The 17,618-nt window shown below is 40.9% G+C and overlaps 1 protein-coding gene across 1 annotated transcript in view; it reads left to right on the plus strand.

Moving 5' to 3' along the window:
- Nucleotides 1-17,618, plus strand: part of LOC124171643 (CCR4-NOT transcription complex subunit 6) — a 328,368-nt gene that overhangs the window by 142,411 nt on the left and 168,339 nt on the right. Inside the window, exon 7 of the mRNA XM_046550855.1 lies at nucleotides 3,566-3,723. Within this exon, the coding sequence (XP_046406811.1) occupies nucleotides 3,566-3,723 (158 nt within the window). The remainder of the gene's footprint in view (nucleotides 1-3,565; nucleotides 3,724-17,618) is intronic.

Here is a 17,618-nt window from a genome sequence, read left to right on the forward strand (position 1 = left end):
CTCACAACCAATCACTGCATCGGCGAAAGCAGTTGTTTTAGGCATAACATGCACATTGCTCTCATAAATGCGTGCACTTGAAATGGCATTTGATGGATAAGAATTTTTATATCAAAAAGAAATCAATAACAGCACTGCAAATGCCGGGGGGAGTGCAATTTTTTAGCAAGGTGACGTGTTCCTTTAGGATATTTGAAAGAGATATTAGTCGAATCAACAATATGACCTAAGTGGTTCGATAAAGTAATAATATTCCAGTAATCAGCTAAAATCTTGTTTGAATTCCTAAATGAATATCATAATTACGCGCCAAAATCCAGCGTTTCCTGGGACATAGGCAACCTAGCCAAACTTTCCTGCATTGATCGTTTTTTTTTCATCCATCCTCCTGAAAAACGATAGATCGAGGTTCCTAAGGAACCTAATTTACATTATTGCCAAAATGTTTCTTGAGGGGAGCTCCCGGTTGATACCCCTCACCCAGATGCCGAGGGAGGGTAGGTAGCTGATAGAGTCAACAAAATCGCTTAGTACTGATTGCAGCTGTTGCTATTCGGACAAGAAAGGCAGTGAAAGAAGCACGAATAACGAAACACAATCCGAAACAAAGGAACTTGAACTTGGGGTGTGTCCAAATGATTTTTTTTTTGCAATGAAGCTAAGTGGAGCGCGGAATATCCGACGATCTATCCGCTCCTCTTATCCTTTCTGTTCCTTTCCCCCTTCCCCCAACAGATAGCGCTTCCGTTCCCAGACAGCGGCGGTGTTTTAGTCTACAAAATTGTTACATTTGGCCAACACTTGGCCAAGGTTGTTCTGCAACAAGTTACCCAATATCGCTGTCTTCTGCGTCGTGGTGAGTCACCGGAATTACTGCTCGGCATTGACGCGCGTAGGACGCGTGAGCTTATGTCGCTGTCAGGAAGACGCCTTTCCGCCGGCCGCCGTTCACGCCATGACGTTGTGAAATCCAGAGAGTCATCTCGTCTGAAAGCGGATTCAATGTAGCACTGTGCGTATTTAACGCCGAAGACGGCGCTGCGCCGCGGCGCGCTGAGCCGGATTGAGATGGGCGCCATGATGACCACGGCGGCCTTCGACGGCGTCATGCCGTCTACGGAGCGATTCGACTCGTTTGAAGACATCCATGGGGACCTTTAGTAATTTTAAACCACGGCGCTGTGCCGTTGAAACGTCTTAAAGCTTGTTTCCAGTCTTCTGCGGTCGTGTTAAATTTCTTTCAGCCCGTTAGTGCTTCAGAATACCTAATTGTTCACGAGAGAAAGTGCGTCATTCTAAATAATTCCAAGAATTTTAAGATTGACAAATGTGAATCGAAGTCAGAGGCTGTAATTAATTTAACGGCAAATTCTGGCGGAGACATCACTACAGTGCGCGATATTCCGCGAATGCGATGTGTGCGAGACAAAACAAGCCAATTGATCTTCGAATATTATGTATGTGAGGTAGAGCGAATAAATAATAGAAGCGTTAAATGATGAAGGCTTAGGCTTTAATATATTATGACACATTACATGTGATATTTTCGCTAATCCACGTATAATTCGCGGAAAACGCGAATTCTCGTTTTATTGACAAATTTCGCGATATTTCGCTTTATTTCGCGTTATTTCGCAGTATCGCGTCTCGCGAATTTCACGGACCTCTATTAATTAGTTTCGACAAATTCAAATTCATGGAGCATTTCAAGGAACCTCCCTACCGCTTCTCCAATGGATTGAGAAATGATAGAGCTGGATAAATCCCCTATGAGTTGCATGGATCTTAAGGTGTCTGCAATTGACAAGAAAGCACTTTGAGTATTGGTGCAGGTGTGTGTGATAAGAATACAAAATCATCACAAAATATTAGAAATTCACTTTCTTCTTCTTTCCTCTTGGGATGATGACAACACCGATAGTAGGGAATCATTATCATTGTCTGACAATGAGGAGCCACTACTGGATGATGGACAGAGTAATCGAGTACCCTCCATTTGGCTTCTGAAATCTCACGGCATCACGCCTGAATTAGGTGAAACTAAATATTACAAAACACTTTCTGCAGGATACTTGAGCTATGCTTCACTTTACCTTCACTGATCAAGAGCTGGGTTAGAACTGGCGAAAAAGATGGCCTACTACAGCTGCCGTGCATCGCTGTATGAACAGAACAACCCTTTCCAGCCCTGAAAAAAATGCTCAAACCTGGATTTTTAACTTCAACATTCCTTTATTCATAATACCATACCCACCGGGTTTTCCCTCCATTAGCTTTTCTCCACTGCCCACCCACTGTCTTCCCAACAAATCTTATCACTCCTTACTACAGAGAGCCCTTCCATCTACCGTGTCTCCTTTATGACATGCCTTCTAGTGCCCTTCAAAGAGTCCGACCCAACAACCCTCCCTCCACTGCTGACCCTTGCTAATCCCTCAGAGAGGCATCGGGCCCATGTGTGAAGACGTGTGCGAAAGATAGTGAAAGAAGACTTCTAGAATGGCTTTAGCAGGCTGATTGGATGCAGGGTCCTTGCGATTGCACTTGACGGGTGATAATGGGTGGTAGAGGTACCTGGCTAGGATTGGAATTAGGCTGAATATGCAGATAGCAGGTTGTGTTTATTTGGTGAGAAGAATTAGTTGAAAATATAAGTATATGCTGAGGGAGCAATGGCTGGGGTGAGGATGAGCACATTACCTGGAAATACATGTGTTGTTATAAACATCCTCAAGTTCGCGTGGTAAGGCACCTTTTGGAGTACCATTTAAAATCCATAAAATAACACTCACTCACTCCGTTAACAATATGCACATAAAATCGACAAATAAGCCAAGGAAGTGTTTTTTAAATTCCCAGTATTTTGATATAGCCTGTTTTAGTATAAATATCCGGTCAGTAGTAGATCTGCCTTTTATGAATCCTGCTTGGTGTTCTTCCACAATTTCATTTGTAAACACTTTAGTCTATTTAGCACAATTTTAGAAAAAATTTATAAGTGGCGTTTAAAAGAGATATTGCTCAATAGTTTGGGTCTTGTTTGTCACCTTTTTTGTGCAGCGGGACAATAATTGCTTCTTCCCAATCAGTGGGAATTCCATAAACTAATATGAAACTAAAAAATAAGTAACTAACCTAAACGAATGGGGATGAGATGTAGCAGTGATTTCAAAAAGTATAAGAAAAAAATTGACTCCACTGGGATTCGAACCCAGGATGCACGCAGCAAAAGTCTAGGATGCACTCACTACGCCTCTTGCTGAGGACAGGCGATTACTCGAAGGAAGTCATTGTGCACCAAATATTTACATGCAAATATCTCTCGAACCCAGGCCTATATGGAAGAAAGCTGTGACACTTTTTCTACCTTACCTATATATATATTCAGAAAATGACATTGTCATTCAGATCCTGAACATCACTCTCATGATGTCTCCTTGTAAGTAATGATATTGGACAATTTGTTTTACCTGAGAAATGAGATAACTTAGTATCAGTATTTCCTATGTACTAGACTAGTGAGTCTTACTGCATAACATAGTTTGAAAAATACTCCTTTTTTCAGGCATCTTCACTGTAATGTGCTACAATATTCTGTGTGACAAATTTGCAACTAGGCAAATGTATGGGTACTGCCCTGGATGGGCCCTTCAGTGGGACTATCGAAAGAAAGGGATCCTCAATGAAATCCGCCACTATGCTGCTGATATCATTAGCTTACAGGTAAAGTATGAAATGGGTTCTTTTCTGGCTAAACCCTTATAAACTTCTCCTGTTCTTGTCAATTTATTTTGTAGAGCATTTGCTAGAGTTCACTGGGCAAAGCTAATACATATTCTCAAAAAAATAGGCTTTGATTAGAGGGATAGACAACTCATTCATAACCTGTTTATGGCTCAGACTGCAGAAGTGAGGGTGGCAGATGAAGAATCTGGGTGGGCATGCATTGGCCGAGGAGTGAGAAAAGGGTGTCCACTATTGCCATTACCTTTTAACGTGTATGCTTAGCGAGACATGTAAGAGAGAGTAAGAGAGGCATGGGATGAGTTGGAAGCTGGAGTAAAAGTGGTGGAATAGTGTTTCAATCAGTGAGGTATGTAGATGATCTGGTGTTGATTAGCCAGTTAGCAAGGTGGCTGCAGGTTCTAGTGGATACGTTAGACATGTGTTGTGGGTAGCATGGCATGAGAATTTATCACAAGAATACCAAGATAATGTAGTTTTGTAAAGCATTGCGAGCGAGGAATGTGAGGCTCAAGAAAAAACAACGTGAGAAATAAATGTATTGAACTGTTCCAACTTGAGCAGTTTGAACAATTCAACCACATATTTTGGCAGCACATTAGAGGAAAACAGGTACATCAGTAGGGACACCAAGAAAATAGTTACAGCGGGAAAAGGAAATGTTCATGAACGGAAAGGAGCTTATGATAGGATTGTTATGTAAGAGTTTAAAGATTAGTGATGAGTCTGATCTGGAAAGTAGCACTTTATGGCACAGAAGATTGGGCACTTAGGAAGGAGACGAGAAGCGACTAGAAGCATTCTATATGTGGGTATGGAGGAGAGAGAAGAAAGGAAAGTGGAGGGAAAGGAGGAGGAATGAGGTGCTTGAAATGGTAGGTGAGGAGAGGCAGCTTCTTGATGAGGTACGGAGGAGACAGAAGGTACGGATGGAGTGAGTACTTAATTTAGGGGAGGGCATTGAAAACAGTGGTGGAAATGTTGGGTAAACAAAGGAGATGAAGGAAGATAATAGGGTCTTTAGAGGGAATGAAAGGCATAAGGCCTTATTGTGAATTGAAGAGGCAATTATGTGAGGGGAGGGGTGAAAACCAGAGTACTTCTTAAATGCTCTATGCAAACCTAACATGATTGGTATAATACTTAAATAATAATGGTCTGTTGAATGGTATAGTTTGAATAGTAATCTATGTGTATATAAAAAAAGGATACATAGGGGAGACTGGGGCACAGTGGGATAGTTTTAGCATTTCATTTTTATTTCCCACAAAATAATTGGAAAGGAAAATTTTGGTGCCATTGCTTGGAGAGTATATTCTAAAACGTATTAAAAAATCCGCAAGTAATACAATTGACTTAAAAAAGTTGAAATACTTAAGTTTCTTCTTTGCTGAAAAGTGTCCCACTCTGCCCCAGCCTGGGGCAGAGTGGGACAGGCTTGCATTTGTCAATAAAATATAAAGTTAAAATTAATAAAGGGTACAAATGAATTAATTATTATTAATATGTTAAATATACATGCAAGCAAACGTATCAATCTAGAAAGTTTTATTCAAAACACATGAGCTGATAGAAAATATGAAGTCATTTAATTATAAACTTAAAATCACAATTTTTTTCTTCAAAATTTAATTATTTAATGGCTAAAGTTCTGTCAATTATCCTTTGTGGTATATATAGTCACTTCAATCTAAAATTGTGGCTATTTCTTCCATTTTCAATCCTTTTTTGTAGTCCTTTTATCTGAAAATCTTAAAATTTCTTGACATTTTTAACGCTCATTTTTCATCATTTTCTTATGAGGAGGCTGTTTCTTTCTCCCTTTCCTTTGATGATATTAATATTCCAGTCTCTTTTCAACTGGTGTATTCGTACGTATCTCCTATCTTTTCTTTTGTCAAGTATCCTATCTATATACAGCCCTTGTGGTGACTGACTCACTCATGGATACAAATTCCCGACCACTGCTAGAAGTGCTGGAGAGCTGAAATTTGGCACGCGTGTGGGGAACCGGAAATGATCCGGAGGAAAAATCCGAAAACCGGAAGTTTCCGCCACGTGTCGTCGCTAGGACGACAAAATGGCCGAAATCGGGCTTTTTCCGGGGACCGTCTTTCGGTTTATATTTTACTACGCGCGAATTGTTCGTGCCACACGGATCGTTAATGCATTTTTTGAAAGCTGATAAACGTGGGCACGTAATTAAGTAAATTTATTAGTTTCCATTTGAGAAAATCGCAGCCAAAATGGCGTACAAAAATTGATTTTTCGAAAAAAATTTCATACCTTCCCCTCCCCTCGACTTAATTTAAGGTGTTGGATAACAAAAATAATTATTATATATGCTCATAATATTGTCTACGAAATGCAGCTAACAATTTTTTTTCGTCGGCCTTGGTTACTCAGAAAAAAATTATTAAATTAAAAATTAAAGATTAAAAAATATTCCGAAAATCACCGAAAATAACGATTTCCGAAAGATTAACACAGGATTTTTTCAATTTTAACCAGACCGATTTCTTTCAAACTTTGTAGTTACATACAGCTATGCCTTGTCTTTCAGAAAACATAAACATGTAATGAATAACTTAATGGATTTAACCGCAAAAAAATTAAAATGGCGGGTACTACTCACTTTTTTCGGGGACTGGTTTGCTTTTTATTGTATTACTCCTGAAATATGGATATCATAGGGCACACTTCTGTTATATATGACAGTAAATGAATGTGACGATATAGTATCGTCATCTTTAAACCCCCCGGAACCCCCTAAAAATTAAAATTTGCATATAAGTAGCCTTTTCGGGTATTTTTCGTCACAAATCCGCCGCTTTCCCAAGCCTTATCACTCATCGCTACGGAATTGATGTGGACGATTGATGACCCCTGGCAGTACAAACCTATAAACCCCCGGTAAAACCACATACACCCCCCAAAAAATAAAAGTTTGCATATAAGTCTACTTTCTGGGAACTTTTCGTGACTGTTCCACCGCCTCCAACGACTCATCGCCACGAAATGTATGTGATCGGATGGTAACCGCCAGGAGTACAAGCATATAAACCCCCGGTATCCCCCTGAAATCCTCCCTAAGTGTAAAATGTGTCATCAAGTCTCCTATTTGGGAACTTCTCGCAAACAATACGCCGCACTACACGTCCCCTCTTGAGATCTAGATCCGGAATATTTGGTGAGGTCGGGTCACCGTAAAGTATACGGGAAAAAATACCAGAAAACTCCCGATTACCTCCTGGAACCTCGGCGAAAAAAAAATTAAAAAATTTTAAGTTGCCTCTCCGAGTAGTTTTCGTCACAATTTAGCCCCTACTGCTCATTAAAACCCACGATAACCCCGTGAAATCTTCCCAAAAAAATTCCTAATAAATCGCATCTCCGGGTAAAAGAATCGTCAGAATTCCGCCACACATTAGAACCCCCGAATCGCCCTGGGTACCCCTCTAGGTAGAGAAGACCATTTATGAAGTATAAGCGGAGCAGCCGCGGGGGGGATTCTCAAGCCCATGTCGGCGTAGCCGCCTCACATCCAGGAACGGCGAAGGCGTTCCGAGGCGTAACCGGCGCACGCGAGGGGGACCTTCAGTAACCCTCGGGCGGCGAAGCCGCCCCGACTTTCTAGCGGCGCAGCCGCTGTGGGCTCCCCCCACCCCTGGGCGGCGAAGCCGCCCCTGAAACGGTATAACGATGAAACAGTTCGGAAATGCTCTCGCCCTATTGAGCGGCTATGCCGACCCCAGACGAGGAACGGCGAAGCCGTTCCGAGTATGGAGTGGGGTAGCCCCGGAGGGGCACACTAAACCCCTGGGCGGCGAAGCCGCCTCTATAAGAGAAACGGCGAAGCCGTTCCGAGGAATGAGTGGGGCGCTTCCCTGCCCCCCGGCCGGCGAAGCCGGCCCCTAGCCGAGGTGAGATTATTCGAACTTTAAAAGTGTTTGAGCGACCACAAATGTAGACGGCGAAGCCAGAACCGGGGTTTTTAAGGGGCGGAGCCCCTTAACGAGCGCGCGGAGCGTGCGAGTCCCGTTTATATACAGCGGGATGTGTAACTGACTGATCTACTCATGGATACAAATTCCCGACCACTTATAGAAATGGTGGAGAGCTGTTATTTTCTGCACTTGTAGGGAACCGGAAATGATTCGGAGGAAAAATCTGAAAACTCGAAAAGGTCGATTAGTTTTCGAGATATATCGACTTGAATTAACATGGGAGCCTTATGGGACTAAAACGTTTCCCCATTTATTGCGTATTTTTGAATGCTCCAGGAAGATGAAATTCCTACGACGACAACTAGATTTTTTTGTTGATTTTTTGACATGGTTGTCATTGTGATATTTTGATATTTAGTATTTTTTATCTTTTTTTGAAAATTTTCAATGCTTTTCTTATGGGCCTAACTTTGGAATTTTTTTGACCAACTTGCAATAATAGCAGGACAAATTCCTTGAAACGCAAAATACTAGATTTTTTGCTTGATTTTTTGGCTATCTTGGAATATTCACAAGTCGAAAGAATTCCGAGGAATTAACGATTTTCAAGTTTCGATTGTCGAGGTGACGAATATTAAATTTCGGATTTCGGCTTTGAGACTTTGGCATGTGAAAATTTGGAATCCCCGTGAAAAACCGTAGAGGGTACTCCGTACTCTCACGCCCTACCCTGTTTTTCCGATAACCCTCTTGGTTAATTCATAATAAAATTCCGAAAAATATCCTGCACGTAAAAAATCATTGTCGCCATTATTTTGTGAAGCACACGATCTTGAATAACTTGGCAACCGTTCAAGTTAGACGAACGAAATTTTCAGGGTAATACTATTATCAAAAAGGACAACTTTCGCAATGATAACCAATCCTCTCGATTGATCAATGTGTGAGTTATATCGATACCAATCTCCTTGGATACGCTTTCTTCGCTAATAACTATTTTGTTATTCAAGGTATGAATACGAAATTCAAATATAATATTAAAGTCTACCTTCTTAATCAGACAAAAGATAAATCAAGCGGATCAAATAATTAGAAGCGAAGTTATAATCGATCCAAGGATGCATTCGATATATGTCTTTTTCAGACTTATTTTCATAGTTACGGGGATAACATTTTTTATGAATTTTCTTAGACAGCAACTTTCTATTCTCACATGTGAAATATTTTGATGAGTAATGGTAGCTTATGTAGATATATCGAAATGAAATACTATCGATGGGTCTAATTTTCTCCTTTGTTATTGAGAGTACCAGTTTGAAATTTTTAGGATAGAACGTGAATGGTGATATAAGATTTCTGTTATCTTTTGTTTCCATGGCAACCATAGTTTTATCTTAATGCCGAAATATATTTTCAATGTAAAGTAAATGGGGATATATCAAAATCGTTTCATACAAGTTTCCTCTTTTGCGAGATTAATAAAAATATAAGGACATGATCCTTACCATAGAGGTCACATTTAGCAATGATGAACATTCCGCTTGACCCATTTTCCAACAAGAAAAATCGAATCGAAAATGCTGGAATTCGATTTTTCCCTCATATCTTTTTTTATTTAATTAGGTAAGGGACTTAAACTCTTACCGGTAGATAAAGAAAGGTACAAAACAAGATAAAAGTTTCAATAAACTAATGGAGTTATAGTTGAAGTTATGTTCGATAAAATTGTGTACTGTAGAGATCCCTTTTGCAGAGCTTATACTATAGTTGCTGACGGTATGCTAGAAGGTAACTTACTATTCATACAAATAAAATATTTTGCAGAACTACATCCCCTTATCAAGATATGTCAATATAATATTATATTGATAGGTTTCATTTTCTCCTACCATATTAACCGTACCTACCCGAAATTTTTGTCTTTTAGCACGGTATTTATAGTAAGGCCATCTTCAGCCAACAGAAACAAACTGGATGGTTTACTCACGCGATAAAAGATGTCACGTAAAATTGTTTCGTTGTAAAAAACACGGTTTTCCCATATTAATTTTTATTATATGCATTCCATTGACAGTTGAATATGATGGCCAATGTTGAGACCTAAGTAAATACATTATCACGTGTTGAAGCTGAGGTTAAGTTCACGGATAAATACCTTTGGCAAGTGTGATGAAGGTCAATGTAAAATGAATCAACCCTCTTTCCTTTCTTTCCTTGGCACACCTTCGACTTTTTTGTGTCTTCCTCCCCAAAGACACCTACTGAGAGGGAAATAGCCCTGTCCTCTTCAGTTACCATACTAATGTTTGCACATTTGGTGCATTAAACCACTGCCAAGGAGTACCACCAACTATGCGGTCAATGAATATAGCGAATCTCGGCAAAGGAAAGATTAGATCGAAAGCTATACTGTACAAGGAAAGATATGAATGCAAATAGGCGGATCAAGGGAGCCATTGGGGCACGTGCCCTCCCTCCAGACTTTAAAAAATATGCAAGATTTTTCATACGGTCCCAATATCATTGCGTTCGTTTTGTATTACGAGGTATCCTCATGCCCCCCCAGAACAAAATCCTGGATACGACATTGCTTGTGTCCCCCCCCCCCCCGAAAGAAATCCTGGATCCGCCAATGTGAATGCAACTATGTACTGTTTTTAATACATCCCCCTTACATATACTTTAGGGTTCTTATGGGAGTTTTAATCACTCAATTAAAATACAAGAGTTAAATAACACACTAAATTCAATGCAATGTGCACTCTATTGTTGTTCCGTCTCGAATAACTGTTTATTTATTTAACGTCTTACTTCATAGCAACAAGGCAAAAATAGCTGTCTGGAAGGCGTTAGCGGTGCGGAAAGATACCCTCCGTGCACTCACGCGTAGGAGTTAAGGAAGCGTGTTTGGGGTACAGGAATTTCGGAGAGTGAACCAATTATCAATGAAGCCACAGGAAATGTATGGAGTTCTCCGTTGACGTTACCTCTACGCTCAGACAAGCGTTCGATTTTTACCATGGAGCGGAAGTGAGAGTGACTTTGAATCAACGATATAACTCTTCGAGGGGAGTTAAATTAACTTAATTCAAATAAAGTAGTTAAATCACACACTGATTTAAATTAAATGTGCACTATTGTCGTTCCGACCAGAATAACTGTCTATTTATGTCACCAAGTTATAGCCAAGGTTTCGAATTATTTTAAATCATCATCAGGGCTATGAAAGAAAAAACATGAACAATATAAATACAAAGATTAATATATAAACAGCAGGTATTTTTCCCTTATATCTATTTTATTTATTTAGGTTAGGGACTGAAACTCTAATTGGTAGATAAAAATAAGGTATAAAATGAGATAAAAGTTAAAGAAAACTAATGCAGCTGTTACAGTTGAAGTTTTAATCGAAAAAATTGTGCGTTTTATACATCGCTTTTGCAGACCTGTTACGGTAGTTGCTGCGATAAGGCTTTTAATGGTATGATAGAAGGCAAAGTAGTATTCATACATATTAAGTATTTTGCAGAACTACATCCTCTTATCAAGATGTATCGATATGAAGTTATATCAGTCGGTGTCATTTTCTCCTACCATATAAACCGTACCTGACCGAAAGTTTTGTCTATTAGTGCGATGAAATGTACGATATTTATAGTAATTCAATCTCCAGCCAACACAAATAAACTGTATGTTATACCGCACGCGATAAAACATGCCACGTAAAATTGTGTCTGTGTGAAAAACAAAGTTTTCCAATATCTAAGCCACAAACAGACATACTTTGGTCTTGTTTATTGTCATTGCGATTGCCAATCTAATTAGATATTGAACCCGTATGTATTCATTTGGCACATCTGTCGGAATAATAGGGATTCGTGGTAGTAATACATCTCCTTGGAACATGCTATTTATATCTTAGTGTGATGGGAAGATATTTCAAACAGCATAAACAATATTGACGGTCGTCAAGGGAAAAGTAAGCGAAACACGCTAAACTTGAACCTTTTTTGGATGTTTATTTCTAAATTCAGTGTAAATCAGGTATAAAACGAAATGGATCTGCAGGAATAAGAAAGTGCAATTCTTTTCCTTTGGAATGATATGTGGCTTAACTTAATGTGACCATTTCCACTAATTTTAATGTGCAAACACAAATACGTCTGCAGGCATTAAAAATTTAATTTACGTGTATTTCTTATGGAAATGACTCATGGCACATTCCAGGGACTCATGAGCCCAAGAAGCTCAATAAGAAACCAATCAACTCTTCTTTACTGGAAAATTTTCATAACTCCCGATCCCCGTTACGTAATATCAGGTGTAGGATAACGAAAATGATATTAGCTCATAACATGTTCTACGAAATGAAGTTAACAGTTTCTTTCAACGTCGTTGATTTCTCAGAAAAAATTAAAATATTCCAAAAATAAAAAAAATAGGATTTACAAAGGATTAACACAACATTTCGTGAACCTATTCCTGACCGATGTAGTTAAAAATCTTCAATAATATACAACTATGCATATGATTTTAGAAAAGGCAATCGTTACAGAAATATTTCAATCGATATATCCGCGAAAAAATTAAAATGGTGGACACTACTCATTTGTTTCCCGGGAAAGTCTTGCTTTTTACTGTATTACTGTCAAAATATGGTTGTCATAGGGGTAACCTCTCTTAGATATAATAGTACATAAATGTGACCATATAATACCGTCATCTTCGAACCTCCTGAAACACCCACAAAAAAATTAAATTGTGCATATAAGTCTCCTTTTCGGGTACTTTTCGTTAGAATTCCACCAATTTTCCAACCCCTACCATGTCACGGAAATTATGTGGACGATTGGTGACCCCTGGCAGGGCAAATCTATTAACCCTCCGTTTCCCCAATACACCCCGAAAAAAGTTGAATTTTTCATTTTGAAGTGTACTTTTTGGGTACTTTTCGCCACAATTCCACCGCTGATACCTACCCCCACGAATCATCCCTACGGAAGTCACGTGAAATACTGGTGACCGCCAGCAGTACACCCATATAAACCCCAGGTATCCCCCTGAAACTCTCAAAAATGTAAAATGTGACATTAACTCTCCTTTTTGGGACTTTCTGGCCGACATTACGCCGCACTGCCCGTCCCCTCACAGCTCTAGATATGGAATATTTGCTAACGGAGGGCCACCGTAAACCATACGGGAAAAAAACCTGAAAACCCTCGATGACCTCCTGGAACCCCCCAGGAAATTTTAATTTTTTAAGGTCGCCTTAACGGTTAGTTTTCCTCACCATTCAGCCAGTGTTCCCTAAACCTACGAGTTATTAAAACCCCCGATAACCCCGTGAAACTTCCCAAAAAAATTATTTTTTGAAAGGTCGCCTATTTGGGTATTTATCTCCAGAATTCCGCCACTGTTCCGGATCCCTACGACTATCGGCACGGAATTTATGAGATCGATTTATTACCACTTGTATGAAACCACAAATATGAAACCCCCGGTATTTTGTTGAAACCTCCCCTAAAAATTAAAATATGCCATTAGGTTTTTCTTTTATGGGTACTTGTCGCCGCCACTACGCCACATTGCCCTACCCTTTCCAATCATCGCAACAGAGTCAATGTGTATTATGGTTGACCGCACGTATAACACACATTAAAACCCCTGCATTCCTCTGGAGCCCCTGTCGGAGGAGGAGACCCGTCTTACCACCGAGGAGGCGAAGCCGCCCCTCAACCATTACTAATAGATTTGACTTTACGAGGTCGGTCGTGGGGGAGAGTCGCTACCCGTGGTTGTGCCTAGGCTTCGCCGATCCTCGTTTCGAAATATGCAAAAGCAAAAACGTCTGCAGGTATTAAAAAGTAACTTTATCTGCATTTCTTATGGAAATGACTCCGGGCCCTTTCCAGGGCCTCATAGGCCCAAGACGTTCAATGAGAAACCAATGAACTCTTCTTTACTGGGTTCCATTTTGGCGAATCTAGGCAAAAGAAAGATTAGATCAAAAGCTATACCGTACAGGGAAAGATATGAATGCAAATATGTACTGCTATGAATGCCAGTGGCGCAGAGAGGGGGAGAGGTTATGTGGGATAGGTTCAAGGCTCTAAATAAGTTAAATATATTTTACTTAATTGGGTTAATATTACTTTCGGAATAGTGCTAGAATTAATTTAAAAAAATATCCCTCAGAAGGCCGTAAAAATCACCATTTTGAGCCTTTTACCTTAATTTTTTTTCCGGCGGTAAGGCCTCCGCACCTCCCGCTTACCCTGGCGGTAATGGAATATACCTCCAAACCCCCCAGTATTAGTTGTACCTGAAACCCCCCTAGCCTTATTTCGTAGCTGCGCCCCTGCCACCAAACATGCGGCTAATGAATATGGCGAATCTCGGCAAATGAAATATCAGATCGAAAGCTATAATATACAGGGAAAGATACGTATGCAAGTATGTACTGTTTTCAATACATTCTCTTAATATATACTTAAGGGATCTTAGGGGAGTTTTAATCACTCAATTAAAATAGAAGAGTTACATAAGACACTGAATTCAATGCAATTTGCACTCTATTGTTGTTCCGTCCCGAATAACTGTTTATTTATTTATTTATGCAACGCCTTACTTCGTAGCAACAAAGCAAAACGACCAATCTGGAAAGCGTAAGCGGTGCTGAAAGGTACCCTCCGTGCACTCACGCGTAGGAGTTAGGGAAGAGTGTTTGGGGTACAGGAATTTCGGAGAGTGAACCGATGATCAATGAAGCCACACGAAATGTATGGAGTTCTCCGTTGACGTTACCTCTACGCTCAGACAAGCTTTCGATTTTTACCATGGAGCGGAAGTGAAAGTGACTTTTAAGTAGCGATGTAACTTTTCGTGTTGAGTTTAAATAACATAATTCAGCTAAAGTAGGTTAATAACACACTGATTTCAATGCAATATGAACTCTTTTGTTGTTCCGACCACTATAACTGCCTATTTATTTCACGCATTACTACATAACAGAAAGACCAAACGACCAATTTGGACCACAATATTTCGAGCTGCGGTGATGAAAATGGTTTGAATTAAAATTATTATTGTTAATGTTGTAGAAAACAAACCCTCCTGGTTGTCGCACCCATGTACTTTGCTTTGCCTTCCTGGTACAATCTCCCACGTAGTAGTGATGAATGTTGTTTTGAATGTTAATTTATGTGGAAAATGTTTGTGAACAAATCCTTGGTGAGTGGTTGCGGGTTTCGTCTAACATTGCGTTTCCTTAATGATGCCCTCTCTCGCGTAACAGTAATGGACATGTTTTGGAATTTAAATTTTTATGGATATTGATAGTAAAAATACCTTGCGCAACTGGTTGTGACTACCATCTAACGCTGATTTGCGTTCGTGAAGACATGCATCCCGTAACAACTAAAACATGTTTTCTTCTGCATAATGTTAATGAAAATAACTTACATGTCTGGTGATAGTTTTCTGTCTCGATTAGTCGTGTTTCTATTGCCATCTCTCGCCTAACGTGGAAGAACAGGTTGTAGAATTGCTAATTTTAAGGATGTTAGAGAACATAAAACTTACAGATCCGGTGATATTTCTGTTTCACTTTATTCCGCATTCGTATAGCCAAATAGTAGGCTATATAATTAAATACATCTGTTGCCGTCTTGGGAATGGAATTGAAGTTATTACGACCTATAAAATTATGCCTTATGCGGCTGCACGCAGCAGCGTTAGTATTATTTCTGCAGAAAATTAATTTACATAGCATCATTCAAACGCAGATGTGTACTTTTTACAATACTTTGTGCTCCCTTCCTCGTACTTGTGACAGTATGACGAAGTAAAATAATACATTATGCATTCCTTAAATGTTCTCCAATTAACATTAATAACAATTTCTTTCCGTCAACCATTATTGCAGTGAAAAGAATTAAACCTTCTTTTTCCTAAGAGACTCATGCTATTAATTTCATCCTCCCGAACTTGGGATGCTATACGGGTGGTTACAGTTTACTTAGATAGCTAACGAATGTTTTCAGGCTCTCTTCAATTAATTTTACTCGTTTTTTATGTAAGTCATTTCAAAAAGCTTTCGAATCGAAAGCATAACAGGAGAAATTGCAGTATTTCTCCATATTGTGATGTTTAGACGTATTTTTGAGATAAAAGAACACCAACATTTTCCACATCACTGTACAGTTTTTTTAAAATAAATAATTCTAATTACATTCCATTGAAGTATATTTATATTCGAAATCATGGATAGAACCCGCAATGTAAATACCAGCACTTTAGCCATACTTAACGTTCCAAGAAAGTTCATTGCCTGTATATACACTATGATTATGGTTTAGATAACTGACAATGTAACGTATCGCAGTATAATACTATCCAGACATTATTTTAATTAACGAAATATTTTATTTCACGCATTTTGTACCGCGTACTTCTATACGTCATTTCGGAGTGTGCTGGCGAAGCTGGCTGCGGCGGGCGCTACACTTTCCCCCTTGCCGGAAAAATCGGCCCCTGGGACCTAGCGGACAGACGTACGAGAAACGGCGTTCCGAGGAGTTTACCGGCGATGTCGGTCGCGGCTCATCCAAGGGTTCGCTTCCCTCCCCTCTGTACTAGCACTTTTCGGTCAGATTACTTGTATGAAAACTCTTCAAACACCCACAAAATTAGACGGCGACGGCCATTAGGAGGACTTACTGACGTAGGCGCTGGGGGCGTCAGTATCCCCCGGGTGGCGAACCCACCCTTTACTAAATACAGCGAAGGCGTACCGAAGAACAAGCGGCGCAGCCGCTTCGAGCTTTTACCCTCCCTGGGCGGCGAAGCCGCTTCTTAACGAATAACAGCGAAACAGTTACGAGGACTAATCGGGGTACCCCCGGGGGGGCGCACTCAACCCCTGGGTGGCGAAGTCCCCAGTAAACGAGTAACTGCGAAGCCGTCCCGAGGAATGAGCGTGGCGACCGCGGTTAGACTCCTTTATATCCGGGCGGCGTGGTGCCCCGTAGGAGGAATGGCGAAGCCGTCCAGAGGTCTGAGCATTTCAGCTTCGGTGGATTCCCTTGCCCCTGGGCGGCGATGCCATCCCTTAAACGAAGATCGGTGTAGTCGCGGTTAGTGACTCTTCCCTCCGACCGTCCGCGGCAGGGAATGGCGAAGAGGTCCAGGGAGGCAGCCGATCAAGCTGGCCGCAAAGGGGCTTCCAGGGGTTCGAGCCCTACTGCCCCGAAGGACCTTGTGAGCAGCGGTAGGAGGATGGGCGATGACGTTCCGAAGACTATGCCGACGATGTCGGTGGTGGAGCAGCCAAGGGTCCTCTTCTCTACTCCCTGGCCGGCAAAGCCGGCCCCTATCACTTTTGGGTCAGAAATTTCGAATAGAAATTCTTCGGACAAACACCAAGACGGCGAAGCCGAACCAGAGGATTCTAAGTTATAAATAAACGCCGATAGTACGACCGATTTCTTACGAAGCTTGCACTTACAAGAAATTATGCATTACAGTTAGAAAAAAGTAAACTTAGCCGCGGGGGGCCTCCCTTCCCCTCTGGTCAATGGGAACTTGGGAGCGGAGCTTCTAGAAACGGCGAAGCCGTCACGAGGGGTTCGCTGGCGACAACGGACGTGGCGGGTGCTACCCTTACCAAATGGCCGCCGAAGCCGACGCCTAGAAACCATGTGGACTGAGTTACGAGGAACGGCAAACCGTTCCGAGGAGTGTGCTGGAGAAGGTTCGTGCGGTGTGCGCTATCCTTCCTCACTGGACGGCGAATACGGCCCCGAGGACTTTTTGCACAGAGCTTCGAGGAACGACGAAGCCGTTCCGAAAAATATACCGGCGAAGCAGACCGTAGTGTGATAGAGGGTTCGTTTTCCTCCCCTCCCCCCCTTCCCGTCCCCTGTAATT

Source organism: Ischnura elegans, chromosome X (assembly GCF_921293095.1).
Source record: "Ischnura elegans chromosome X, ioIscEleg1.1, whole genome shotgun sequence".
In the NCBI taxonomy this organism is placed as follows: domain Eukaryota; kingdom Metazoa; phylum Arthropoda; class Insecta; order Odonata; family Coenagrionidae; genus Ischnura; species Ischnura elegans.